This window comes from Platalea leucorodia (assembly GCF_965183815.1).
Source record: "Platalea leucorodia genome assembly, chromosome: W".
Taxonomy (NCBI): Eukaryota; Metazoa; Chordata; class Aves; order Pelecaniformes; family Threskiornithidae; genus Platalea; species Platalea leucorodia.
In genome coordinates, this window is record NC_138859.1 from 3022106 (window position 1) to 3049561 (window position 27456).

The 27456-nt window shown below is 57.6% G+C and overlaps 1 protein-coding gene across 1 annotated transcript; it reads right to left on the reverse strand.

Annotated features, from left to right (window-relative positions):
- Positions 1-718: 718 nt before the first annotated feature.
- On the reverse strand, positions 719-26923 carry LOC309601656 (GDNF family receptor alpha-2; the record flags this gene model as incomplete). The annotated part of the gene is made up of 9 exons (XM_082334814.1): positions 719-847; positions 1065-1118; positions 2098-2273; positions 2356-2496; positions 2580-2689; positions 12862-13207; positions 17616-17699; positions 21220-21534; positions 26884-26923. 9 exons carry the CDS (start codon positions 26921-26923, stop codon positions 719-721), a joined length of 1395 nt encoding a protein of 464 aa, XP_082190940.1.
- Positions 26924-27456: the final 533 nt, after the last annotated feature.

Consider the following 27456-nt stretch of genomic DNA (forward strand, 5'->3'; position numbering starts at 1 on the left):
GAAAAAAGAAAAATCTCCCCCTCCAAGTGACAGATTGAAAACATCAGGACAACCTCACAACGTTTGAACAGTAGTTTCTTTTCTCTTCCATTTTAAAACTCTCGCCAACCACGGGAAAGAAAAAAAAAAAACAAAACAAAAACCCCAATAACAATGTCAAGAGCTCGAGCGAGTCCCCTCGAAGGATGCAGAAGAGCCTCCCGACAGCAAGTCCATCCTCTGGGATGCTCCGATGTGGAAACCTCGCCGTCCCCACGGCCACCCCAGAGCAACCTGGGCTGATGGGTCCTGGAAAATAACCTCTGCCAAAGCTCTGCTCAATGCTTATTTTCCCTCCCCAGTGCTGCTCGCAGCTCTGGATCCCCTGTTGCAGGGCGCGTGGGGGGGTTTCGCCACGAGCCGTGGGCTCCTACTTTAGAAAAGAAACCCAACGCACGATAAAAGACAAAAAAAAAAAAAAAAGGAAAAATGAAAATAATAGGAAGAAAACCACCAAAGTTTCCCAGCGTGGTGAGGGTCCTCTTGCCGCCCAGCGTGCCCGGGCTCGGCATTCCCGGTGTTTCTGAGCGTTTCAGTCTCTGGCACAAGGTGGTCCTTCCCTTCCCCATCGCCTCAGCAGGAACCGAGGCGAGAGCGAGCGTGCCGGCAGGCGCTGCCGGTGCGCGCTTGTGCGCGCTCAAGCGTCCCCGTCCCGCCGGCCGCTGCCTTCCTCGCCCCTCTATAACGCCAGCTTCAGCAGGAGGATGGGCACAACGGGCAGGATCCGGCCTGCCCAGTGTCGGCTGCCGCCTGCCTTCTGATCCACGAACGTCTTCTGGTCTGGCATGATGTCCGTGGTCAGCTGGGTCTGCGGGCGAGGGGAGAGAGAAGGGTTTCATCAGGGTCCTTTTTGGAGGAAAATCATCCAACCTTGCAAAACACCTATTTTTGCCCTCTGGCCAGCAAAGCCAGCGGTCCCCAGGACGGCACTTGTCTGGCACGTCCTTCCCGAGCCATCTGCAGTGGGAAACAGCTCCCAGCCCCAGGACCCCCCTTCCCGTGCTCCCCCTCCACCCCAAACGTACCTCTGAGTAGCACAGACTCTGCTCTTTGGACTTGTTTAGCTTCGGTCCATGCTCCTGGAGAGGAGAAAGGAGAAAGGAGAAAGGCTTAGGGCAGGTATGTGCACCCAGGACTGCTCCTGCCTGGGGTCGCACCCCAGGATTTGGGCTCCTCAAATTCCCCCGGGAGCTGCGGAGCCGCCCTGCAAGGGCACGGGGTGATGCCTGCAGCCCTATGCATGGGGCACTGGAAATCACGGCTCAGAGCAGCCGGCTGGTGTTGAAGCACGAAGTCTCTCCATGCGCTTCTCAAACACCCAGGGCAGTCAGAAGAGCTTTGTGAAAGGTGAGAAGGAAGAAAAGGGGCTCATCCCTTCTCCCCGGGCAGCTCAGGCTCTTTGCTGGGCTCCCACCTGAAGCAGGAGAGAGTGCAAACAACATAACGCTGCAAGCACTCGTGCAGATTCATCCCAGCCCCAGGTTCGCTCCCCCCGTGCGCCCTGCTGCAAATGCTCCCGCCGAGGACCCTGCCTACACCCGTGACACCCACCGGCCACGGTCCCGCTGTCCCGCTCCTCTCCCGGCAGTACCTTACCTCCCAAGGAGCAAAGTGTGAACCCACAAGCCCAGCACAATGCAAGAAAACATGTATTTTTCAGATTTCCCACAGGGAATTCAAGCTGTTTTCACCCCGAACAAGCCAGGGGCAGAAGCTGGGCTCGGGGCAGCTACACCAGCTCACCCTGCCCTGGGCACAGAGCTGTGCCAGGCAGGGGATGATGGGGACGATGCCCCAAGCGAGGGAAGGGGATGGGCAGGGCATGGATCCCTCCCTTCCCCACGCCAGGCCCCCGGGCACTGCCCAGACCACCAGTTACCAGGGATGCCCGGATCCTGCTGGGCACCTGGGTACCAACACTGCATCCAGACCGAGATGCATGCACTGAGCAGGACTTTTTGCTGCCCACAGGCTGCCGTCGATCTCCTGGCTGATGGACCCATCGAGGGTCCAGACCAGTACCCCCAGTTTGCAGCAGCAACCGGGCTTGGGTCCTACCTGGATGGAGGTGCAGGTGGTGATGACGCTCGTGTCGTACATGGTGTTGCTGTCGTTGATGTCATCTGGCAAGGCAGGGCTCTTCTCCGTCTTCGGTGGCAGGGTGACGGGGGGTGAGGGGTTCTTGGGGGCGAGGTTCACATCGGTGCCGTTGCCGAAGGCTTGGATGGCATTTCCTGGGGGCAGGAGATGTTTATGGGGGGCTGCACCCCAGCGGTGACAGGACAGGGTGAGGAGGGGGACAGGGAAGCGCCTTACGGAGACAGGGGTTTTCCGTGAAGTCTCGGAGGAACTTCTCGCACTCCTCCTCCATGTTGCCGCTGCCTTTGCAGGAGCACCAGGGTGAGATGGTGATGCTGGTGGTGCTGGCGTCAACGTAGTTGGGCGTCATATCAAAGCCTGCTCCCGGGCGAGGAGAAGGAAGAGGGATGAGGGGCCACGGTGGGAGAGACCCTGCACCATCCCGACCCCCCGGCACTCACCGATGAGCCCCGCGTAGGAGCCCAGGCACGCCTGGTAGTTGTCCCCGGGGCAGCTCGTCAGGGACTGGAAGGAGGCTTGGCAGTTGGTGTGGAAATCAGCCAGCCGGGACCTGGGTGCAAAGAGCAAGAGGGAGAGGGACGGGATTTCACCGCTGCTCCCGGCACAGAGCAACTCAGCAGCAAGGAGCATCATTTAAAAAAAAAAATAAAGGCGGGAAAAGAGGATAAATGGGATAGAGAGAGATCGAAATGAGATCTAGACTCAGGAGGTGCAACTTCTTGTCTCGCCTCCGGTCGCCCCAGCCTGGCGGAGAGTCACGGGCAAGGGAGGGGTGCCTGCCTGCGGCTGGGTACCCCTTTGGGGATGAGCCCCCGAGCGTGGGACCCTCGTTCCTCCGTCCTTTACTGCTCCCCACCTCCCCAGCCCTTTCCGAGCGCCGCTCGACTGGCAGAGCACACCATAAACTTCACAACCTCATTTGGCCGCGCTGCTCCCGGCGTCATTACACGACTGTAAAATTTCACTGCTTGTTTTTATCTTCCCCTTGAAACGTTAAAGCTTAGAGTGCAATTAAAATGCCTGAGCTTGGGGGTTACATTTTCCTTTCTTCTTTTGCAGCTGAGAAGGGAAAAAAACCCAAAAGGAAGCCTCACAGAGACCCTGGGGACCGAGATGCTCGTGCCCTGCCTGCCCTCCTGCCAGACTCGGCTCTGGGGGCAGAGCGGCGGCAGAAAGAGCAGAGATGGGGAGAACGGCAGCAGGACCAGGAGGAATAAAGAAGGGACAAGAGGAGCTGATTTCCACTCCTAACCCGATTACTGGCTTGGTTACCCCTTCTCATTTTCTCTCGCCGCCCGGTGTAACGCACAGAAAAAGCACAAGGAGCAATGGAAGCACAGTTATTTCCAGGTGTATCGGTAATCAGGCTCTGCTGACACAAACCCACGCTTTCCATGCGATGCTCTGGGGATTTTTCTTGCGATGAACCGAATCAGCGAGGCAGAAGGATAAAGAAATGGGAAGGATGTAGAAGAGGATGGACAGATGGACCAGGTGGACAGATGGATGGGCAGCAGTTTTCCAAACTGACTCAGTCATTAAATGAATAGACACGAGGCTGAATTGTGGCCCAGGCTGGATCTCAATCACAGGGAGGAATTGCTGCGAAGCAGCCAAGTTGCTGACACTGTAGATGAGACCTGCATTTCACAACAGAAAATCTCCTCAGCTCTTTTTTTCTGCACTTCATATAGAAAGAAGAAGGCATACATTATTTTCTTTAGCTTCCTTTTCCTTCCTTCTTAATTAAATGTCATCTTTGTCCAACCAGTGATTGAATCATCCAACAGTACCTGCCTAAAGCCATAAGAACTGACGAAAATAAAGGGTAGAAATTGTGTTATTTTTTTTTTTAATAGGAATGATTTGTTTTCAGGAGGTTTTGATCAAATTAAACGGAGCAACAAATGAAGCAGTGATTGAATGAAGTAGAAGGGATCTGCAGTGATACCTTATATCCAGCCAGCACTTTTCATCACGCTCCATCTCTAGCACTAAGGGGAGCAGGTACCACCGAAACGCAGCCAGCACCGGGGAGGAGCAGAGATGCTGCTGCTGAGCCCACAGCCTGAAGGCCACTGCGGTTTCATGGGCTACGTACTGGGGAAAGGACAGAAGAGGGAATAAAGCCCAGCTGCTCGGGGCTGGACCAGAGCACTGGATGCTCCATGGGGGAATGCCGCAGTTTCTTGGAGACTTTTAGCTGTTTCCAGCCATCCGTGACTGGGGCTTTTTCCAGGTCAGGGGGTCTCACAGCCACCGATGCAACCATCTTCTGTGGAGCAGCTGAGCCTCTTCTGGGGACTCCCGGGTCCTTTGGGGACCCCAGCATCACCCCACAGTGAGTTTGGCAAGGTACCACTTGGTACCTTCTTTTGGCTGCTTCCCCGCGGCCCGGCATGCAGGTTGCGCTCAGTTTTTGCCTGCTGACGGGCTGCCAGCAGTGTGAACTGGATTATTTTCCCACTTACACCAGCTGCCTGACCCACTTACAGCCTCCCGACAGGCTGCAAATTTCCAGGGCAAGGTCAGCCTCTTCAACTGGGTTATTCAAGCACTCCCGATGAGAAGACAGGACCCCTGGGCACCGCTGTGCTCTTCTACACGTTGGACACTAATAAATAGCAATAACACAACTGCCATCACCTCTCCCTCCCCTTCCTCCTGCAAATAAAACTCACCCAGCCCATGTGCAGGTTATTTTGGCCAAACCCACATTTATTTTCCTCCCTAGTGATTTAGAAAGTCCCCAGGCCAGTGGTGCAGAGAGAAGCCGGGGGCTCCCATCCTGCACCCATTCCTGGGGCTGATGCTCAGCTCTCAGCACATGGTCTCCCTTGCTGGAGCTGTGTCCAAAGCCCAGCATGTGCAGAAAAGCTTTGCCAGGGGACTTTTGCAGGGCTCAGCCCTCCCTGCAGCCAAAACCAGCCTCGGGTCAAGGGGTGTTGCTCCCCACTTGCAAGGTGGGAGCAGAGGGGGAGAGCCCAGGGTGGGCGTTGCAGAGCAGAAAAGCTCTCATTCCGCTCCTTTCACACAATCCTCATCACAGGAAGGTATTTGGACTCCCTCCTCCTCCCCTCCACGGGAGATAAATAAAGTTTCCGACAGCATTTCCCCTCTCCCCAAATTAGAGGCGAAGGCACGTCAATTCTCTTAAAGAACTGTGGCAAGTTCATCACCGAGCGCCACAAAAATTTGTCACGCTGCTCCCTGGGGCCCTGCTCCTGGCTTGTAGCATCCTCTAAGGCAAATGTTATTCTTCTCATAATACATGACAAGCCAGCTGGTAATCTTTCCAGAATATCCAAGCCAGATGTCACTCTTTCCGTTGTACACAATGAGTTTGCAGTCGCTGGATGAGACCTCTCACCGCCAGGAATAAACCTTACTGGAGCCGGGCCATAGCTTCTCGGATTTCTGCTTTTAAGTGCCCGGGCAAAAAAAAAGGAGAGGGAGCCAAGTCCATCTTAGCAGAAACAGGAGGAATTGGTGCCAAATTGCTGGCTGGCAGCTCGAGGCAGCAGGTGGGTCTGGCCAGTCTCTGCCTGCAAACGCCAGACCTGGGCTGGGAAGAGCTGGGCTGGCAGCTGGGTCAGGGATGGGGAAGGAGGACGACGGCGCGGGGAGCTGCAGAGCACAGCACGTTATTTTCCTGAAAGGCCTCCAAGTCAAAAAAAAAAAAGGAGTGAAAAAGGGATTAACAAAAATTAGTTTTATATACATACACATATATCATATCCCAAAACCGCTCTGAGCGCTGGATTTCAAAGTTAGGGGTTTCCAAGCTGTTTCTCTTTGATGCATCCAGAAATACGTCTGATTTCTGGGTGAAAAGACCAGGACGACGCCAAGGGAAGGCAGCTCCAGGGATCCGGGGGCTTTAATACTTCTCTTTCTCCCTGCCCAACTCCAGACCCCTCCCAGGGACCTGGGTCCCTGCAGTGCACGTACACCCCTGGTGCATATAGCCCCTGTTTAGGGGACTTTGTGCATCGCTGCAGGGACCATCCCATCAGCTCCTGGCTGCTAACTCATCTCCTAGCCTTGTTATCATGCAGGAATTCAGAAGCAGCTTGCCAGTGCCAGCAAGACACCCTCGCTCTGACATTAAAAGTTACCTACACAGCAGAGGATTTGTGATTGGTTTTTTTTTCCGCTTGTTGGTCCGTTGCAATTTTTTAAGCAGAAAAATCCCCAGAACAGATGCAAGGTGCCTAATTGGGTGCTAATTGTTCCCATCACCGCATGCCTATGAGAAGTCCAAGCCCGGCACTGGTAATAACTCATCACCCATCAAAGCGAACAGTATCAGGCTCTTGAATATTTCATGCAGAAAACGTCCGAGATGCGGAGATTACTCAAGACGTGTTTTTCACAGGCAATTTACAGGGACCAAGGAAAAATGGCTTTAATAGACAGGAGCGTCGAGAAGCAGCTTGGAAACGCGCCTCTCCCCCCTGCAGAGCAGCGGATGTTCAAGAAGCTGCGACAACATGCAAAATCTCAGCAAGACACGAAAAACCCGCGGGCCCGCTGGGCATCCTCCTCCCAACACTCGCTCTGCCTGCTCGTCCTGCTGGAGATGAATGCTTTCGAAGCCAGGAGATGCTGAGATAAAAAAAAAAAAATTAGCCTCAAATACCAAGAACAGTGGCCAGGTAGTTCAAAGAGCCCTGGGGATGGGGATCAGCTAAAGAAACGAGGGAAGCTGGAGCAAAACTCCACTTTTCTGGATGACCCTCTACCAAAGCTAGTAAATAGTTCACAAGGGAAAAAAGATCAGTGGAAATATTTGTTTTATCCAGGAAAAGTTATCTGCCACCTCTGGAGACTGGAGTCGCCTGTTCTGGTATGAGCCAGGAGGGTTTTATTCCTGCTTTTAGTGAAAAGCATATCCCTGCAGTAGCACAGCATCTCTCTGTAGGATGAGGGCTGGTCCCCCATCCCAAAGCTGCCCCTCGCCCAGGGAGATGGGGGCAGCAGAAAAGAGGTAAAAAGAGAACGAACCAGAGAGAAGCAAAGGCGAAATCCCCAAATTAGAGTCAGCAGAGCTAAGCCAGCGAGAGGAAAAAAAAAAAACCGAAAAGAAACAGCCAACAGACCAACTGCTAAGTTAGAAGTCGTTAATTAAGAAGTTTAGTTACCCGTATGTATTTTTAGGACACGGCATTTCGATTCATCACAGATAAGAGCAGTTGAAAGACTCGGTTTTGTCATCCCCTTGCCTATGCTCAAACCCTATCATTACCCGGTAAGAGAAGGGAAGAATTAAACGCACGCATCATTTGATTTTAATTGAAGGACTGTTCTATTTCATTGAACTGCTAACTAAGCCGAACAGGAGATTGTGTTTACATAAGCAAACCCTGAGTCAGTATAGACTTGCTGTCACATTAAGTCAATACTTATGAAGGCTCTCTATTTAATTATTCAGTGCGAATTGACTTATTATTGTGTTAAGAGCGCGGTTAGCCTTGAGCAAGGTGGCCGCCGAGCTGAGAGATCCCTTCCAGCTGCCTTTGCATGTGGGTGCCCATGGGGGCCCGGGGGAGAGGTACCCGGGGGGTGCTGCCCCACTGGCCCCCTCCCTCTGTCCCCCCCCATAGTGGGAAGCCAAAGCCACCAATTTTTGCAGATTTGCTAATTTAAGGTCGGATTCAGAGGCTTCCCCCGGCGGGTTATTGCAGCCCCGGTTGCCCAGCCCCGGTGCGGCCACCCACCCTGGGCACCCATCAGCCGTGCGCTGTCCTGCTCCAGACACAAGCGTTGCTCCCCTCCACCAGCTCCCAGAGCCGCTGTTAAATCCAGGAGCATTTTTCCCTCCTCCTTCTTCTTCCCCGACAACTACGCGGACAGCCGAGCCGTACTTCTGAGCCACTCTCATTACACCACGTAATGAGAAAGTTGAGCTGCCGCTCCACTGTTTATCAAGGAAACATCCATTATAGATGGCATTTTGTCTGTGCTAAACAAAGGGCGTGAAGACGAGGACGTGGGTTTAAAAAAAAAAAAGCGTTTTGTTCCCATGTTTGGTGTTTAATCAATACCAAGCCAGCCTGGATCCGTTCCTTCCCTCGCACACACCCCGAGCCAAGGCTCCCTGGCGGGAGCAAGGCTTCCCCTCCCCGGAGCATCGCTCCTGCGTTAGCATCCCAACCCCAGCCAAAGAGAGATGCTTTCTGCCGTGCAGAAATGCACCTCAGCAATGCACACAGACACAGGGGTCCTGCGAGGAGCTGAGCAGGATCCGTCCCCCTCCCAGCCACAAATAGACTGAAAACAGGGAGAAAACTCCGGCAAATGAAACATCACCCTGCTTTTGGATGCTGAGGAGCTACAGCCAGTGGAGGCTGGGAAATTCTTCAGCACCAGCATCACTGAAGCATATAAGACCAGATTATTTGTGTTCCTGACTTGCTGATGCAAGATGAAAAATACAGCAAACTGCAGCTGCTGAAATCAGCTCTTTTCTCCCCTTTCCTTCCCTTTCCCCTTAGCTGAGGTTAGTGTTTTGCAAAAGGGTTTTATATTCTGGGAGCTAAAACCTGTCCATTGCAATCAGACACAAAGCTCAGGGAGTTTGTCAGGCTCCTCCATCGCGCTGGGAAAAGCTTCCCAGCACAAAAAGCTTCACAAATTGCAGCGATCTGAGCCTGATTGCTCCTGCTCTCGCGGCCGGGAGCTGGGCAAAGGGGCTTGGCCATCTCATGGGGGATTTTTAGCAGCCTCACAGGTCAAGGCCATTCAAATTGCTTTGTCCAGAGCAAAGCCCAGGATTTGAGCCCAGAATAACCCACATTCTGCACCCTTCTCCCGGGAAGGGAAGGACCTGAGCCCGGGCAGGGATGCACGGGAGCTCGGGGGCCGCATCCTGGCCCCTTCGTGTCCGCAGCCTCTCTGTGCAGTGTAGAACAGAGGGGCTGCACAGCACCCTCCTCCTAGCCGTGAGGACCCCCGGGTGACCCGGAGCCCACTCCGTGCCGGTATGCAGCCCACTGGTTTAAATACCCCAGTCCGAAGCATTCAGAAAACATCACCTTCCATTCCTGGTGATGGAAGAACTGGTGGCTTTTATCTCTCCAACTTTGTGATCACTGATGGGGCAGGGGCTGGTATTCAACAGCCATTTAACCACCAGCCCTCAGCAGCTGGAAAGCAGCAGCAGAAAGCCACAAAAACTTCTAGAATGACTGTTTTCCATGCTGGACCATTAATTTGCCCTCTTCCCCAACTCCTCTTCTTCTTTTGGGAAGGAAGCAATGCGACCTCAGCGTGGGTTGTGTCCTGCAGGAGCAGCAGCCCCTCTGAGGAGCAGCCCCGTGCACCCAGCTCAGCACCGACCGCAGCGAGATGGCAGCAAAAATCTCCCTGCAAAGTCCTGTCCTGGTACCAAGGGCTTTGCCATTCATTAGGCGTTCAGCCAGGAGGCTTAATTACGTGAGGGAACATTATCTCATCTCCTGTCACCGCTGGGTTTCGGAGCAGCTTGCCGATCTGCTTCTGAGTTCAATGCCCTTGCCAGTCCTGCATTCAGATAAGGATGAGCATCGGTCCGTGATGCCAACCTGATAAGCGCAGGCATCAACGGGGAATCCCACAGCAGACCCCAGCCTTGCCTTGCCCACAGGCAGGGGCTTGGGATGACGGGACACGGAGGGGTTTCATGCCCGGTTGCTCCTGGGTGGAGGCTGGTGGGTGCAGATGCCACGGGAAGGAGGACAAAGCCTGCACACTCTATTTATACACATTCCCGGCACCTGGTGATGATCTTGGCAGCGTCTGCCTGCCAATGCTTTGTTATTTATAAACACAAGAGAGCCTTGGAGAGGCAGGAGAAGGAGCGGAGAGGCCCCCCAGCACCAGGCAGCCCTGTAGACCACCCTGTCCCTGCAAAACACGCCCAGAGCCGCTCGGCAAAGGGGATGCCAAACAACCAAACTTACCCAGCCTGCACACGGATGCAACTCCCCTGGGCTTTTGCAGAAGAGCAGAGCAAGCTGCTTGCCAGGAGCAGGACCAGCAGCATCTCAAGGGTTCCTGGAGCCCCGCACCAGAGTTGGCAGGTTGGGTGCAGCCCTGTCTGCACAGCAGCTCCAAGCACCAAGCCTGCAGCAGGGACCTCTGCATCACTGCTGAATGAGACCCCCTTGCACCAAGCTGAATCCACCCTACACATGGCACCTCCACGTCGGTTAATACCCTCCGACAAAGCCCAAACAGCAGCTGCCGGAGGAGTTTGCGTTACCCACATGGTGCTAAGACAGCCTAGATTTCATTCAGCTCCTGAGCCTTTCCAGGCTCGCTGGCTGCTCTTGGCCTGGAGCAGCTTGGAAATGCCGGGAATGCACATGGAGGAGGAGACGAGGCTGTGGGAGAAGGGGTTCAGCTGGTGAGTACATCCATGCCCAGCTTTAATTTGGGAAACTAGACCCACAGCAATGGGAGCTGTGACTCCCTGCCCATGTTTGGGGCAGCGCCAGGGCAGACAGACTCACAGCCGCTGGACAGTCAGGCAGCTCGTGTCAAGCAGACAGGGCAGCAGGCTCTCCGACAAGTCTCTTGTTAACGATGGTTTTCCTTGACCACCTCTCCTCCACATCCTTTCCCCATGGGCCAGGGGACACGATGCCCATGCGTGCATCAGGAACAGCATGCAGGGCCCTTCCTTCATCCCTGGGGAAGACGTGCCAGCAGGAGACCTCCAGACGGAGATGGACGGGAGAAAACAGCAGCGAGGACCATAAAATGCAGCCTGCATGTGCACACTCGCTCCCAGGGAAAGCACAGTGCACACACAGCCCCTGCTAGAAGGCTCTGCCAGAGCCATCTCCATCCCAAAAGCCAGGGAGAAAAAAGCCAGACCCAATCTCACTTGAAAGGCAACATCAATAGAGAAAAATTGTTATTTTTTTTCCCCTCTCAGCTCAGGTGCCAGGCACGGCTCACCCCAGGTAGGTCACTGCTTCTAAACACTTTCGCAGCTGCGAACACAAGGAGGTCAAGTGAGCTGCTGGAGCACGTCGGCATCTCAGAGCATCCCCAGGCACCGGCTCATCCCTGCAGGCTCTTAACCCTTCTTGCACCCTGGTGCCACAGCCTGGTTAATGCAACCCCTTTTAACGGGGGGTTTGGAGCAAACCCGCCTGCCGGAGCCTCGGGAGCGCTGCCGGATCCCTCCCAGGGCAGAGCCGTGGGAGGGGAGCGGCTGGGATGCGACCTTCTCTTGCAAGCCCAGATCTAAGGAGTGCATCCATGCACAGTCCCGCAACACCCCATCACGGGGAGAGAACAGCCGAGGTTAAGGCAAAACTCTGCAAACCAATGCCCAAAGCTGGATGCATAAATAAATGCCGGATTCGGGTGCTTGGCAGAACGAGAGCCCCCGGCCAGGGCTGCCTCTCTCCAGCCGGGCAGCATCCACGCTGCTGCTGAAAAAATGCATTTCCAACTCGGAGCAAACAGCCAAAGCAGCTGCCACACGCTTCCCCCTTTGCTGCTTCACCTCTTTCTGGTGGAATTTCATTTCAAGCAGGAACGGGCTTATAATTAGTGCTCGGCAGCTCCGTGGCCTCTCCGGTCCCCCCCAACGCGCTGCTAATGCAGGTTATCCCCCTCCGTGAGTGGATGTATCTGCAGCATTTAATGTCTGAGCAAGCATCAGGCCTGCTGACGGAGAGGTGCTACCATTAATTTGGCCACGACTCAGCGCAGCCCTGGTATCTTTTATTCATAGACATTGGCTTATTGTATTACTTTTTGATAAAAAGCCACATTCCCACATTTCAAACACATTCGCTTGCAGCCAGAGGAGGACCTGAAGCTGCGTTATTTATTTATTTCGCCACCAGGCTCTGGGAAACTCCATCACCTCGATGGCAAAAAGACCCTCCTCCTTGTAGGAAACATATACTTTATGAGGTTGATCCAGCCCCTGGAGGGCGACAGGAGGTTTTTTGCTGTATGAATAATGAGTTTCATAACGGAACAAAAGCCTAGCTCCCAACTTCGCTCTGCCACGGGGAAAAGAGCGGATTTCACCAGCCATGAAGTTTCGCTGGGGATGCTGAAAGCACACCGAGGGATTTTGCTGCTTGCAGGGCACGGGTGCCTCCGCTACCACGGTGCCTTTTGCACATTCATCCCCTCCACAGCTTGGGGAGATGGAGCAGTGGGGAATACAGACGACGTGGCCCCTGGGGACTCAGCTCCACCGTTCATAGCAGAAAGGCAGCTCCGTCCCTGCTGCTCTGGTTCTGCCCCGCGTCTCTACCCCACCCGAGCGCTGCCGGAGGGCATCGCCCCACTGCAGCCTCCCGGGCCAAGCACGGGGAATGGCAGAGCTGTGGTTTTGCACTGGGGGTTTTGGAGCTCGGTGGGGGGCTCGGTTGGCAGCCCCCCATGCTTGCAAACCACACGCAACCCCGCACAAACCCACGCGTTCACCCCACAGCAAGGGGGGACCAAACTCAAGGCCACACCTCAGCCTCTCCATGAGCAGCCAAAAACCATTAACTCTGCCCCATTTTACGCACAGACCCAGCCAGCAAGTGCCACGTGGCATTGGGAAGATGCAACCGATAAACTTGGAATAGGATCATGCAACAAGAGAGCGCTGCAAACCTGGCCACGGCCCCACAGAAACCTCCTCTACGGTCTGCAGGTCTCCCCCCGGCACCGGGAACGGCTGGGAAAAGCCCACACAGAGCTCGGCACAGCCCTTACCGGCAAAGGTGATCCGTCCGGCACGTGTTGCGCAGATCCAGGCAGTTGGGTTTCTCCTTGTCCTCGTAGGAGCAGGAGGGGACGATGGTTTGCCGCCGACGCTCGGCACAAGCCTGGTCCTTGCAGGAGCAGAAGAGGAGGCGGTAGGTGTACTCGCTGGGGACGCGGTCGAAGAACTGGCGCAGAGCCTTGTGGCATTTCCTCCGGCTGCAGTGCTCGGTGGCCGAGACCTTGCTGCAGGTGGAGATGTAGCCCGAGCGCAGGCGCTTGCAGTTGTCGTTCAGGTTGCAGGCTTTGGCCGCATCAAGGCAGTGGTTGCTTTTGGAGTTGGTGGCGGGGTCCATTCCTGCCCAGAGAGCAAGAGGGAGAAAGGGTGAGTGTGACACTGAGGGATGGGGAGATGCCCCCAACCTGGGGAGATGCTACGGGGAAGAGGGCTGGCATTGGTGTCACCCCCTGGCATCTCCGGCACGGCCTGTCCCTGCCCTGCTAGCAGCAGGGACGGGGCTGGATCCACTGCTGCTGTTACCCCTGCTTCATCCCCATCCCGCTGCACGATTTAGAGGTCCTCCTCCAGCACGGAAGGGGTTAATGCACACCGATTACAGTGGGGGGGACCTGGGCAAACAGTCTTCAGTGCATAATTCATGCCATGAATTTGCAATATTTTTTTCTTGTCAATTATTCAAAGAATAATTATTATTAATTATTCAGCCTGCTCCAAAGCAGAATAATCTGCTAAGCTGCACAGGGCCCCCCAGCCCCTACATCCTCTCCGGGGGCTCCCCAAAACCAGGTCACCCCCAGCGAGCCCCCCCCCAGGCCTGAGCACTGCCCAGGCAGGGATGATGGGGACAAGGCTGCCACCGGAGCTGGGCACCGGCCACCTGCCAGATCCCGTATCCGTCCTGGGAATCCCAGCCATCAGCAAATACAGCAAACGGGGAGAGGACGGACGAAGCCAAACCACCCCACGGGAACAAATGCTGAATTTTCTCTTTTTTTTGTCAAAATGATGGATCACCCTCAGCAGCCCAGGTGTTATTTTAGAAGCCACCTGACTGCACCAGCCATCGCATCCCTAATTTCCTCCCCTCCGCAGCCCAGCCAAGTCCATGGATTCCACCATTGTCTCCCAGCTTCTGCTGGCAAAGAGAAACGACAGCATCGAGGAGGGTTTCCTAACAGACACATTTGTAGGGCCCTGCTAATTAGCAAATGGCAAGCAGCTGCCTGGGCCAGGATCGTCCCCCGCCTCCCTCTGCTCCCCCAGCTGCTCATGGGGGCCGCCCTGCAGGCGAGCAGCTTTTTGGGGTGTCGTTTGCAGCACAGGACCCGACTTCATCTCATTTTCCCATGGTCTTATCCAACTCGGCATGAGCCTCCGAGCCGGGAGCCACCAGCACGGCACTGCCTACGTTAACTGGTCTCAAATAAAGGCGAAGCTGGAAGCCCCCGCCGGTGCCGAGCCATGCAAATCCAACCCATATCTCACTGCCCTTGGGGGACGTTTGCAGCTGCTGGGGGCTCGGTGCCACCAGTCCTGACCCAAGCTGTGACGACTGTGGGGTCCCTGCAGCATCCTTCACCCAGGGCCAGCACCCCCCGGCTGGGCTGCGATGCCATCGGACCCCAGAGCTGGGCGGGTAAAGCTGTTTGAAGAGAGCCCTCCAAATGCCAAATGTGTCATCCCAATGATGAACACCCACCGTGGAGATCTAGCAAGGACGGGGGAGTTCGATAAGACATACGTAAAGTGAATACTTCTTATGATATATGATTTATAAGTAGATCTGCCTTGAAAAATAGTGCAAGAGGCAAGAAGATTGCCTGAGCTAAGAGAGACGTTTGAGCTGACGGATAGTCAGAGCGTGAACCGGCGCTGCGCTGGGGGGGAATCCTCCTCCCGGCTCCTCGTGGAGCCCTGTTTGGAATAAAGCTGGGGAGAAAGGAGGTGAAGACCCGTCCTTTGGGGCTTCACACCCTCCCCAAGGATGGGACAGGGCAGAAATTGCCATTTCACAGCAGGAACCCCCCAGCCCTGGTGATGCTACAGGGTCCCTAGGGCTGAGGATGGAGACAGCTCATGACACTGATGTCAGAGGAGCAGAAGGGGAAAACGATGCTTGAAGAGGATGGGGGACACATGGCTTGCTTTTCTCCTTGCCCAGACCAGCTCCTGGTTTTGGGGGGATGCACCGAGCACTCTCTGCACCCCGGTGTGCTGGCAGCCGCCCCGGCTCCGAGCCCTGCGAGCGGTTAACAGCCAGTGTGGCGGCTCTCCAGCACAAGCGTGGGATCTGTGCAAAGTGCCAGCTTATTGTCTAATCCTCTGGAGCATCGTTCCTGCCCTGCCTGAGACCTGCAGGGACCTGGATGCATTTTAATAGAGCCGATGCTTGAAAGCGCAGGGTTTCTGGGGAGCTCATTAATAAAGCGCAAGCATGAAAATTTCATGAGGCAAGAAGGAAATCGGGGGCCAAGGAGCCAGGGAGGGGACGGCGCTGGGAGACCTGGTGCCACCAGCTGTCCCCTTGGCAGGCTCTGCCTGGCCTCTCGGTGCAGGATGGGGTCAGGGGCAGAGGAAGAAGAGGGCGATGGGGAAGGCAGTGCTGCTGCAAGCTCCGTGCCGTGCAGCGGGGGCTGAGTCTGGGGGTCTGATGCCCCCTCGCCTCTTGGGTGCTGCTGCCCCGTGTTGGCGCCCACGTGGGCAGAAACACAGCGTGGGGCTAGTTTCCCAACTGGAGCTTCTTCCCTCTTCCCTGCAGGCTGTGGTTTCCACAGGGAAGGCTCCAGCACCCTTTGGCACGGCAGAGCATCCTCACCGCCGGCCCGGGATGCTCTGCTCCATAGAGGGGTCTGGGAGCCCAAAGCTCCATGCACGGGGAGGGCTGCGGTGCTCGCTCGTGGTGCTCGCTCGCGGTGCTCGCTTGCGATGCTCGCTCCTGGTGCCGCCAGCCCCCCCCGGTCCCGGCAGGCTGCCCATCGAGGGCGCGAGCAATCAGAGCGCGGCAGCGTGCATCTCCGGTCTCCTCACTTACACAGCCCCTTCTTTCTAGAAAGGTAAGGTAATCCCTCCGCTATCCCCACAGGCAATTAGCAGCGCTCTGCCTCAGCCTTGTTATCGAGAAACAACACTAACAGCTCATTTGTTTCAAGGGCTGGGGGTCCCGGGGGGCAGCCGCTCGCCGCTCCCACCACTCCAGCCCCACATGAGGGGGACAAGGAAGGAGCGGAAGAAGAATTGAGGCCACCCCGATGGCCACGGCACGTCTCCAGAGCATAACAGCAGCCAATTCCCCCTTCCCCCAGCCCCAAAATTGCCAGACAGGCTTCCTTCTCCTCTCGCTTCGCTTTTATGAATAAATCAACCCATGAGCGTTTAATCCCCCACTCCAGACACTTTGCTTTTCATACTTTCCAGCAGCTAAAATATTTCCTTGACGCTAATGTAATCCAAAAAGGCGTGCGGGAGACGGGAGGGGGTGGCATCGTCATCCCGAATCGGCGCTAAGCTCCCCGGAGGGAGCCTGGCAAAGTCACTTCAGGAGCTAAAACCCGAGGGGTGACGGCAGCCAGGGGATGCGGCGTCACAGCCCTCCTCCGAGGTGTCCCCACGTGAGCCAGGGCGGCTGCAGGCAGGGCTGCACGGCCCAGGGGGGGCACGGCATCGCTGTGGGGTCCCTGGGGTGCCACCACCCTCTGCCCATGTGCACCCTGCAAAGTCTGGGGATGCAGGGACCCCCAAAACCCCGTGGTGGCCGGTGGCTCTCGGGGAAAGGGTTAAGAGGAGAAAGAGCAAGAAGCCAAGGCATTGCTGACCTAATTTGAAAAGGGGGGGGGGGGACACACAGCACGAAGGGTTGTCATGGAAATAGATGCCAAAAAAAGTTCCTGAGGATGATGGTGGAGTTTGGGTTGCCGAGAGGAAGACGTGGAGGCAGAGAGATGCTCCGAAGGGCTCGGCGTCCTTCTCCCAGCAGCATCCCATAGCTCAGCTTGAGGCCGGCTGCCCTGGGGAGGGACAGCAAACAGGGTCCCCCCCAGCGTCCTGCCGGTCCCAAATCTTCCAGAAGACAAAACACTTTATGTCGCGATGGATGGGCAGCAGGAGGGTCTGGTTCTCCCCGGAGCCCGGGCTGTGCCTGCCGAATGCCGTGACACTCGCCTGCTCCAGGGGACACACTGGCAAGACAAACGAGGGAATTCCAGGCTCTCCAGCCCACCTCAGCTATTTGATATAAGCCCATGGTTGGAGGCAGCTGAGTCCAAAAGGTAAAAACCTAAAAAACAGCCTGGGGGGAAATAGGAAGCCCGAGGAGGAGGCTGCTGCCCATGGCTCTGCCTTCACTGCTGGGCAGGGGCTCAAAGCAAGCCCCCACCTCAGCTGGGCCTCACCTGCTCCCAGCAACATCTGATCCCGCCGGGAAGGTTTGAAACAGAGAGGATCTGTTGCAAAGTGCATCAAACCCCGGCAGCACTTGGGAACCAGCCCCTCCATCACTGCCCTCCACCAGGCACCGGCATCCCGGCCGGCTGCGGGGGGCACGTGTCACCCCCGAGGATGCTCACGGCATCAGGTCTGGGGTGATGGGGAGAAGAATGGGCAGGAGCGCGGCCACAGGAGCTGGAGGAGCAAAGGACCAAACCACGGGGGAAGGAGTTGCAGGTTTTCCTTGCCAGGGAGCTCGGTAGCAGGTCTACATTCACGGGCAAGAGAAGATAAAACAGCAGAAGCACATTGCTTTTATTACCTGAGAAAATTGAAGCAAGTCTGAATATATCAGAGAGACGAGAGGTGACCGGCTCATAGGGGGAAGCTTCATAAAATTCTTCTCCTACAGCGAGAGGGAAGAAAGAGAAGGGGGAGAAAAAGCAAATTAAAACCAACAGCAAATAACCTCAGCGACCACCGAGGCTACGGCTGGGCGCGGGCACCCCCCCCCTCGGCGTGGTAATCTGCGATTTGGGAAGGGAAAACCAAAAAGCATTTAAATCACTGCCCTACAATGAAAGAAAAAGCCCATTTTGGACCAGCTCAGCTTAATTCTTGCTGACTGGAAGTTTGCGGCTGGGCGGGCAGCTCAGCTCCTTGTGCAAGTCAGGTTTGGCAGCGGCCGCGTTCAAACTGACCTCAAGAGTTGAGGGAATTCAGATTTGAAAGGTCAATGTTTCATGAACACATCCACAGCGTCTGGGCCAGCTGCAAGCTGAAAGTTTTAGGGTCTGTACTCAACACTGGGTTATTTTTTTGTTGTTGCAAAAAAAGCATTTGCCTAAAAAAACACTGTAAAGATTGCTTTCCGCTCCACTCTGCCTCTGATGCATTTTGGGAAAATGGAAATATTTCAGTGGGGGAACACAGACCCTCATCATTTGAGCACCAGAGCATCCCCACCAGTGATCCACCCACGCTGCGCTCCTCCAGGGGCTCATCCATCGCAATCCGCGCAATCCGACCGTTCCCGAGCACGGTCCGTCTGTCCCCAAGCTGGGAGCAAACCCCCTCTCTCCCATCTCAGAGATGGAGATGCTTCTTCTGATGCTTTTGCTGCCTGCCCTTCGTGTATCTCCAGAAGATGCTGATTTCAGGAGAGCTGGCCATGGCTCTCGGGAGAGGAAACTCTCTCCTCAAACCCCAGCAGCCACAAGAAAAAACAAGAAAATCAATGGCTGGACTTTGAAAGCCCCAGTCAGAGGCTGACCAGCAGCCCGGAGCATCGATCTCCGCTGTGCCTGGCAGCCCTTTCGGCAGGATCCCTGCCCGCACCGGGTGCCCTCGCTGCGGGTGAGCCTGGGCTGCCCCGGGGACGGACCCCGGACCGCTCCAGCCTACGTGTGCCCTACCGAGTTATTATTAGCCCAAAGCGGCAGCATTTATCCCATGTAATTAAGGAGCCACTTGAAACCTTGTGCTGGAAAACAAGCTCATTAAAGAGGCGGGGAGCAATGCGGGAGGGCTTGCTCCAAGCTCAGCAGCTCCTCAGCGCCATTCCTTGGAAATTTGGGGGGGCAGAGCTGGGTGGCTGGGCAGGGAGACCCTGGTGGGACGCCAGGTTGGGCTGTCTCCAGCGGCTGCGGGTTTTCAGCCCATCACCCCGCGCCTGGCCTCGCCACCAGCCTCAGGGTGATGCTACAAGGGGGTAACAGCCCCGGCGGGGGCCAAGGGCAGCTCCCGCTGCTGCTGCTGCTGGTCACCGGGAGGGAAACACGCTCGGGGCAGCCTGCAGAGTCCTCCCGCACCAGGCCAAGCCCCTTCTCCTCGCGGGGCTTCCTAATGCTCCGCTGACAAATAGCACCTTTATTAAAGTGCATTTAGGAAACACTGTAACCTCCCGGTATATTGCTTTGCCAATGCAATAAATAATTAAATACTAGCTGAATCCTGCTGCTTGCTAGGAAAATTATGGAGCATTAAAAGGGCAGTGGACTTTTCTTGAGCTCACAGAGATGCAATTAACCTCCAGAACGGAGGCTGGAGTGAAAGCAGTCCTCCTTAATGGCAGGGACAGGTTAGCTCCCGCCGCCGAGGGGCTGGATGGGAGGCCACCGGGCACGGCATGTTTGCCACAAGGCAGAAGATCACTGTCTACCTTGGGCTCCTCATTGCTTTTACACTCACAGGTGTATGCACGTTAAAGCTATGAGCTGCTGGATCTCCCCAAAGCTTCTGCCTCTCCTTAAGACTTGGTATAATCACTTCTCTTCCCACCTCCTCCTCCTCCTCCTCCAGGTACAGGTCCCGGAGTACCCATCAAGCAGCAAAGCATGCTTCATTCATGTTTGCAAAACCCTCTGAAATTGCTGAATGAAGGCTGCTAATGAGGGGTAGAAAACAATTAAGCAGTAATTCCTGCTCTGGGCTGGTTTTCGAGCTCGCTGACCCAGATTTGAAGGCAATTTCACCCAGGGGGCTGCATGCTTGGGTACAGCCCCCCACATTCTCGCCGCTGACACCAAAGCCCTCCTAGCACCACCACCACCTCCTCTGGCTTCAATCCCAGCTCAGGAGGGAGGTCAGAGACCCGTGCCCACTGCGGGGACGTGGCTGCCGGCGATGGAGGCTCCTCCGCAGGCTCCATCAAATGAACCCCTTTAGCTCAAGCCGCTAAAGGAGGTGGCTTTCAGCCGGGGTAATGAAACAGCAGAGGAACAGGCATTTTTACAGGCTCAAATCATTGGTGGAAGCGGGTGGCCGAGGGTCCGTCTGCTCGCAAGCTGCCACCAGCCGGGGCACACGTGCCCCTGCGAGGACTGTGCCGCAACTCGAGGGCTCTGCTACGGGCGGTTTTGCACAAGCTGAAGGTGGATTTAAGAGCTTCCATGTGCAGAGCCAGTCGTAAGCCCATTAAAGGGATCTATACTGTTAAACTGATGCTGGCTCTGCTCCTCTCCAGTCTGGGGCCAGCCAGGCGCTGGCAGAGCTGCAGAGGGGTGGCAGGAGGGGGTAGAGCCCAGAGGACAGCAAAGCAAACCCCACCAGCACTGGCACCAGCCCCAGCTGAGCCCCTCACAGCCGGTTCCTTCCTCTGAGCCCAGTGAAGTGCCCCTCGGCAGCCCTGGACCAGCAGCACGAGGCCCTGGGGCAGCCCCAGCCCCGCTGATGCCCCTGCAGAGGGGCAAGGGGCAGTGGGCGAAGCCCGCTGCCTCCCCCTGCCTTCAGGCAGTAGATAAACCTGCCTCCAACGGACAAACGAGCCCTGGGCTAGCAAAATCCAATTTCAATTACCTGCACTGCTCCAGCCTCTGATTTACTCCTTCACCAGGCTGCAATTACAGCAAGCTCTGGTGCATCGCCTCTCTGCAAGGCGAGACCCCAGCGAGCCCTCGCTGCTGCTCCCCAGCCCACAAACCCCACCGGAGCAAGGGCTAGCAGGGGGGACTGGGGGGGGGGGGGCGAGGAGGCAGCAACAACCTCTGCACCCCAAGAGATCCCCACAGCTGGTACTGAAGTGCAAAGCCATGCCCCAGCCTTGCTTCCCTCTGCACGTCTCCCGCTCCAGGGCAGGCAGGAGGGAGGGAGCCCGGCTGGAGAGGAGCCCTGCCACGGCTTGCAGGTGCCCGGACAGCCGGGCACAACAGCTCTGCTATGACAGCGATCAGCTCTTGCTGCAAACGCAGCCCCCGGGCTGTTTCTCCCTTGCCCCGCGCCCACGTTGGGCAAACCAGCTCTCAGCCCCATCAGCATCCTCTGAGAAAGTGGGGACCATCTGCCCATGCAGCCCAGGGCACCGCTCAGCTCATTTTCCCTAGAGCAGCGAGGTGCCCTCGGAGCTTCCCAACCGAGAGGTGTGGGTCAGGACCCTCTCCTCCAGCACCCTCCACCCCATTGCAACCCCACAGAGCCCTGCCCCGTACCTTCGGTCAGCCCGAGGTGTATACTCCAGTAGATCTGAAGGCACTGAAGCTCCTTCTTCATCCCTCGCTTGCAACGGCAGTCGTAGAGGGGGCTCTCCTGCAGCACCTCCAAGGCTGCCTGGCATTCCTTGTTGGCCAGCATGGTGTTCCTGTCGCGGCCGGCCAGGCATTGCCGCAGCGTGCGGTACCGGGAGCTGCAGCTGGGCTCCGCCGCGCACAGCTCGTTGGCTCGCACGCAGTCCACGGGCACCCGCCAGCCATGGGGGTCCTGCCCCGGTGGAGACGGGGGGCCAGCCAGCGAGCAGAGGATCTCATCTGGGCGAGGGGCAGGGGAAGGAGAGATGAGGGCAGAGAGAGGTGAGGGAGGGTGACTGGGTGGGGCGAACCCCTTGCATCCCCTCCCTGGGACCCCACACATCAGCCCGTGCCCCAGCCACGGTCCCCGACTGGTCCCTGGCGTTAGAGCCACCTTCGGGCTGCTCTAGAGAGGGAGAGCATCCTTCCACCGTACCTAAAACAAGTCTGGATGCGTCCCCAGCCATAACCCCCACCAGGGGCTCTTAAATACAACTAAAATCAGCCGATGGCCTGAAAAAGCAAGCGGGATGTCACAGGGCACCCCGGCAGCGATGATGTGCCCCAAGGCATGGGGTGGGGAAGGCTCCCGGAGCCACGTGATGCCACAGGATTCTCTGTTTCTTATTAAAACCAAACAGGCAAATAAACAAACACAGCATGTTTCCAGCTCTGGTGCTTGGGGACACGAACCTCCACGCATGACATCTCAAGAGTCAAGGGAAGCAGAAAGCCCATCCAAACTCACTGCGGACGTTGCTGTTTGGTTTTTATTTTGCAGCTCATCGTTTTCAGGCCCGCCACGGGATCTTTAGGGCATCTGACTCATGGGTTTTGGAGCACTCAGGCTTGGCAGGGCTGCAGAACGGCTGCAGCTCGGTACAAACTCTTCCCCCAGGGGATTGCCTCCCGCATGCCTCCATGCTAGCCGCCCCTCGGGGTGGCAACCGTCCAGCTCGCCTGGCTCCTGCCTATGCATGGCCACTGCCTGCTCCTTGGACCCTGCCTCGGCAAGCCCTCCCCTTCCCGCCCAGCACTCCCTCAGCTCTTGCTATATCTATCATTTGATCATTTTCTTTTGCTTTTTGAAATAAATCCTTGCCAAGCCAATCCCAGGCGAGGCCACTGGCCCGTCCCATCAGGGGTGCATGGGGAAGGGGGACAGGCTGCGGTAGCACGGCTGGTCCCCCCATGCCTGCACCAGCCAAGCAATGGGGACAGGGCGGGCAGGACCCCCTGCCACTCCTGACGCCCCCCCATCTGCCAGCTTTCAACCGCAGGCAGGGAAAGCCCTGGAGCAGGCAAAGACCGGTATGACAGGACCTGGAGGGCGTCCTCGGCCACCCCGGAGGGTGACGCAGGGGGAGACCCCACTTCGTGCAATGCCCACACCCGTTGCTGCCCCTGCGCCTTGGGGAGCAGCGTTCCCGTCCCCTGGCTGCCACATGCAAGGCACCAGACGGGCACAGCAAACCTCAGCCTCCAGCTCCCAGCCCCTTTCCAACCCGTGGCCGCTTGGCCGGGTATGGCAGGGGGACAGTGACACCTACAGGCATGTGACAAGGGCCACCCGTGTCCCCCCCACCCGCCAGGACACGCAGGCAGCTCCCACGCTTGGCAGGCACTCAGCCCCAGCAGCGGTTCCCCCACGCAGGCAGCTGCCTGCAGGCAGGGCTCGTCCCCGGCCACCACCCCGGGGCGGACACCCGTCCCCTGCCTCCTGCGTGCCATGGGAGCAAGCAGCCACGGGACCAAGTGGCCACGGGAGCAAGCGGCCACGGGAGCAAGCGGCCACCACGCCTCTGCCCACCTCGCCAAGTCGGGACATGCTCCTTGGGCCACGGGGAGAGGAAAGGGGATGCTCGGGGCTCGGACAGCTCTGCAGGAGGGACAGGGCAATGCCGGGGGTGAACAAGCACGATGGGCAGCAGCCTCGGGTGGAAACACCTCCGCTGCCTGCGGTCAGGCCAAGGAACAGATCCCATCCTCCTGGTCTTCAGCCGATGCCCCCAAACAAACACCGTTGGGTTCAGAGAGGTCTGGAGGGTGTCTGGGTAACCAGGAGTGGGTGCAGAGCCCCTACACCCACGTTAGATCCAATTTTGGGTGGCAGATGTCCCTTGGGAAGGCCCTCCTCAGCCTTTCAGGATTATATTCCACATGGGAGGCAGGCAGGATCCACAAGAGGTAGAGGCACACTCCTGACACACAGCCTGGACTGGTGGAAGAGAAACAGGCATCCCCAAATGCTCCTCAGCAGAAATGCCAGCTCTTCGCCATGAGATGGATGATGCTTTGGTGCTTTGAGTAGAAAGGGGCCAGCTCTGCACTTTTGCACGCTGAGAAACCCCAGCCTGAGGCACCCAGCGCAGCAGCTGGGACAACCTGCTCCTGCTGCAGCCATCGGCCCCAGGGCAATCGGCTTCCAGGCACGGAGAACCATCCCACAGCTCCACCGTGTGCCATTCCTCCTCCGCCGTCCTCTCCCAGCCCAGCTGCAGATCCGCCTGGTGCTCGCCTCGAGCCCTCTGCCCTGAGTGAGGCCAGGTCTCTGCTCCAATTCGGTCTTCTCCAGCCGATGCCATGAAGCCTCTTCCCGAAGCACCGCCCAAAGCCTCTCCTCCAGCCGTGATCCCATCTCTCTGCCGGCTCCATGGGCCTCCCAGACAGGCACTGGAGGTGCTGACAGGCAGGCAGGGAAGGGAGACAGCCTTGCCCTGATGCAGAAGGTGCTGGACCACATGGAGCATCCTTGCGAGGGGCCCCAGCACCCTCGGTGGCACACCCCAGTGCTGGGGCGGGCACTCGCTCATGCCGGGATGGGAAGCCCAACAGTAAATCCACCCGCAGGAGAGCCGGTGGGGATGCGTGGCGGTGAGCTGGCCCCGGCCTCCTGGCTTTTGCTGCCTTGCTTCCAGGGCCTCGCAGAGAGCAGGGCGCTGCGTGCCCCCTCGCCAGCCCCGGGAGGGTGCCTGCAGCATCCCGCACCGCGTCCAAGCCGGGAGTGCCAGCAGAACCCGTGCAGGGCACCAAGCTGTCCCGCTGGAGGAGGAAGGGCAGAACCAGCCCTTCCCCATGGTTCACAGCCTGCACAGGGCAGCTCAGTCCCCCCAAATCCAGCAGCACGCTCAGCCCTGGCTGCCGGGTCGGTGTTTTTTCCCGGGGCCCTCCTCTCCTCCCGGCTCCCGGCGCTGCCCAGCCAGGTCGAGCTCCGCAGACCCCCGCAGAGATGCAAGGTGGGGAGTTTGGATGGAGGGGCAGGCTGAGGGTTTTTTTTTTTCCTACCCGAAACCAATCGCCTCACAGACACACACTCGCTAAACTCATATCAATAAAACATCTGCAGAGAATTTAAACCTAATCCTCAGCAGTCTCCAGGGTGTCGGAGCACAGCAAGGATTTGCAAGCAGATGCACAAGCCTCCGACAGTCAGCCAGCAAACAACACGATGGCCCGCTTTCCTCTCGCTCCCGCAGCTTCCCCAGCAGCATCAGGCTGTGTTGCCTCTTTTCTAGCTGTAATACATGTTTCCTTTTACTGGTCCTGCCAGAGACCTTTGGACACAGGCAGCTTTAGAGGTAAATATTTATCCTCACAACTCGACTCAGAAAAAAAAAATTACTCAGGAACGTGCAGCCTCCCAGCCTGGCCGCTGTGGCAGCGATCGCGTTCTCCCAAGCAAAGGGCTTTTTTGGTTCATCAGAAAGAGGAGCCCAGATGTGAAGAGCTGGCCTTCCTCCACGCCAGGCCCTGCTCTCCCGGGCTCCTCGCCACAAGGCCACATCGTGGGGGGCTGCTTCGGGAAGCAGTAGGATGAGGTCCCATGGGCACCCCATCCCTAATGCTCGGTCTGGGGGTACGGCTTCCCGGTGATGACTGCTCGGGGCGTTGCAGCTCCTCTGGCTGGGGGGAGGCAGCCTCCCCGCCCGGCGTCCCCTCCTGCACCCATGAAACCTTTGGAGCACCCGGGAAAGGGGGCAGAGGGTCTTGCTTTCATGCAACCTCCCCTGCCAGGGCGAACAGACCATGGTTTGGATGCCTTAGGTGAAGCATCCTGGAGGTCCCTGTCCTCCTGAATCTCGCTCGTGAGACGTCCAGCAGCGAGCCAGACATGCGTACAAACAGCCAGCGGCCGCTGCCCCCCCCAGCCAGCGCTGGCGTGCTCTTCCTCTCCCCTGCCCAGACGTCTTCCCACTTGTGCCCCCCACCTTGCCCCCAGAGCATCCCTCCTTGCTCTCTCTGGCTCAGGAGGCAGGGCTCGTGCCCTCCTGCCCCGACACTCCCCGACACGCTCTGCTGCTGGCAGGTCATGGGGAAGGGCACCCCAAATTGGGGCTCAGCCCCCACCACCACCACTCAGGCCTGTGTCCCACCCCACACAAAGGCACGTGAAACACCAGCATCCCCCCACCGACACAGCACCCTTTCCCCTCACCGGCCGGGGACTGCCCCTTCCATCCAGGGAGCAGAGCCCTCCCCGGGGATGCCGAGCACCCCACGCACGGTGGTCCCTCTGCCTGCACCCCCAACCCCGCACAGAGGGATGCTCTGGGGGGAGGTTTGCCCTGCCAACCTTCAAGTCTCCCTCAGCAGCTCCCCGTCCCTTCTCCCTGTCCTCGCAGGCAGGGTGCTGCTCCTCCAGCCCAGGCGAGCTCAGCAGAGTTTTTCCGAGCGCTCGCTGGGGATCGCACAGACGCAGGCACCCGCGGAGAGGCAGCGGGGCGCGGGCGCTGCCGTAACGGCATCCGGAGCACGACACGGCACACGGCCGAGTCACGGTCCTGCGTGCACCCAGCCTCGCAGGAGGAAAAAAACGGACCTTTCTCATTTGCTTCCTTTTCACCCCAGCCCCACCACGATCTCCGATTTCTCCCCTTTTTCGGCTGCACCTTCCCGGTCTCCGTAGGAGGCTGCCCTAAAAATGCTAAGCTTTCTTCCTGGCAGAGACAGAGCTCCTAAATAACTCACACATGATCTAAAGCAACACGCACGAATTGCAACAGAGGGGACAGCAATTCCCCACGCACACACACATGCAATTAACTCAACTTTCCAAACCGATTCCAAGGAATTTTGGGGGGCGGGGGGGGGGGGGGGCACAACCACGGCACCAGCGGCTGGAAGGCGCTGGGAGACACGGGTGGGAGGGCAGAGAGGGGTAGGTACCCTCCGAAATGCAAATCCCTGTAGGTTGACAAGGAGAGAAGGGATCAGAGGACCAGGGCTTCGCTGCCGCACGCTGATCGCGGATCCTGCCCGCTTCCCTCGGATCGCGATCGGTGCCAGAGGCGGGGGCTGCCCCGATGGGGTGGCTGGGGTTGTGTCCCCCCTCCTCTTTTAAGTTTCATAGAGAATAGGAAAATAAAGTTGCCCCTAGTTAAAATCCTTGTCCCTCGCCTGATGCAGACCGAGACCCGAGCAGTGCCCAGCTCGGAGGAGCGGCGGTCCCTCTCTCCAGCCCCCGCAGCCCCTCACCACCCAGGGGAAGGACATGCCACCTCTGCCACCCTGCCCGGCCAGGCGACAGCCAGCATCCCCACCACCACCACCACCCCCCGGCCTGCGGGCATCCCCGCCGGGGCCACTCACCTATGAAGAGGACGATGCAGAAGGCGTTTGCCAAGATCATGTTAGTAAATCCACACGTTCCTTCACGTGTGCAAAAATTAAAAAAAAAAAAAAGAAAAAAAAGGGGTAAAAAAGGAAAAAAAAAGAAAAAAGAAAAAGGGAGGGGGGAAAAAAGGGGGGGAAGGGGAAAAAAGGGGGGGGGGGGAAAGGGGGAAAAAGGGAAAGAAAAAAAAAAGGAGGGGAACAAAAAAAAAAATATAATTCCCAAGGCGGTCAGGTAGATCCCAAATCCGGGCGAGGTGGCTGCAAAAGAGCGGGGGGAGCGCTCCGCCCGGCGCGGAGCCGGGCCCTCAGCCGCTGCGCCGGGCAGCGCGGTTCGCCGCCTCCCGCATCCCCGCCCGGGCTCCGCGCTCCGGGGCTCCGCGCTCCGCGCAGGGCGGGCACCGCGCTCCGCCGGGCTCCCGGCGGCTTCTGCCCAGCCTCTGGCTACCGGGGCGGGCGAGGGGGAGCGGCGAGGGGCGGCTGCGCTCCGCCGAGCCCCGGCGGCGGAGAAGGGGCAGAGCCGGCGGTGCCGCCCGTCCCCTCCCCGCCCCT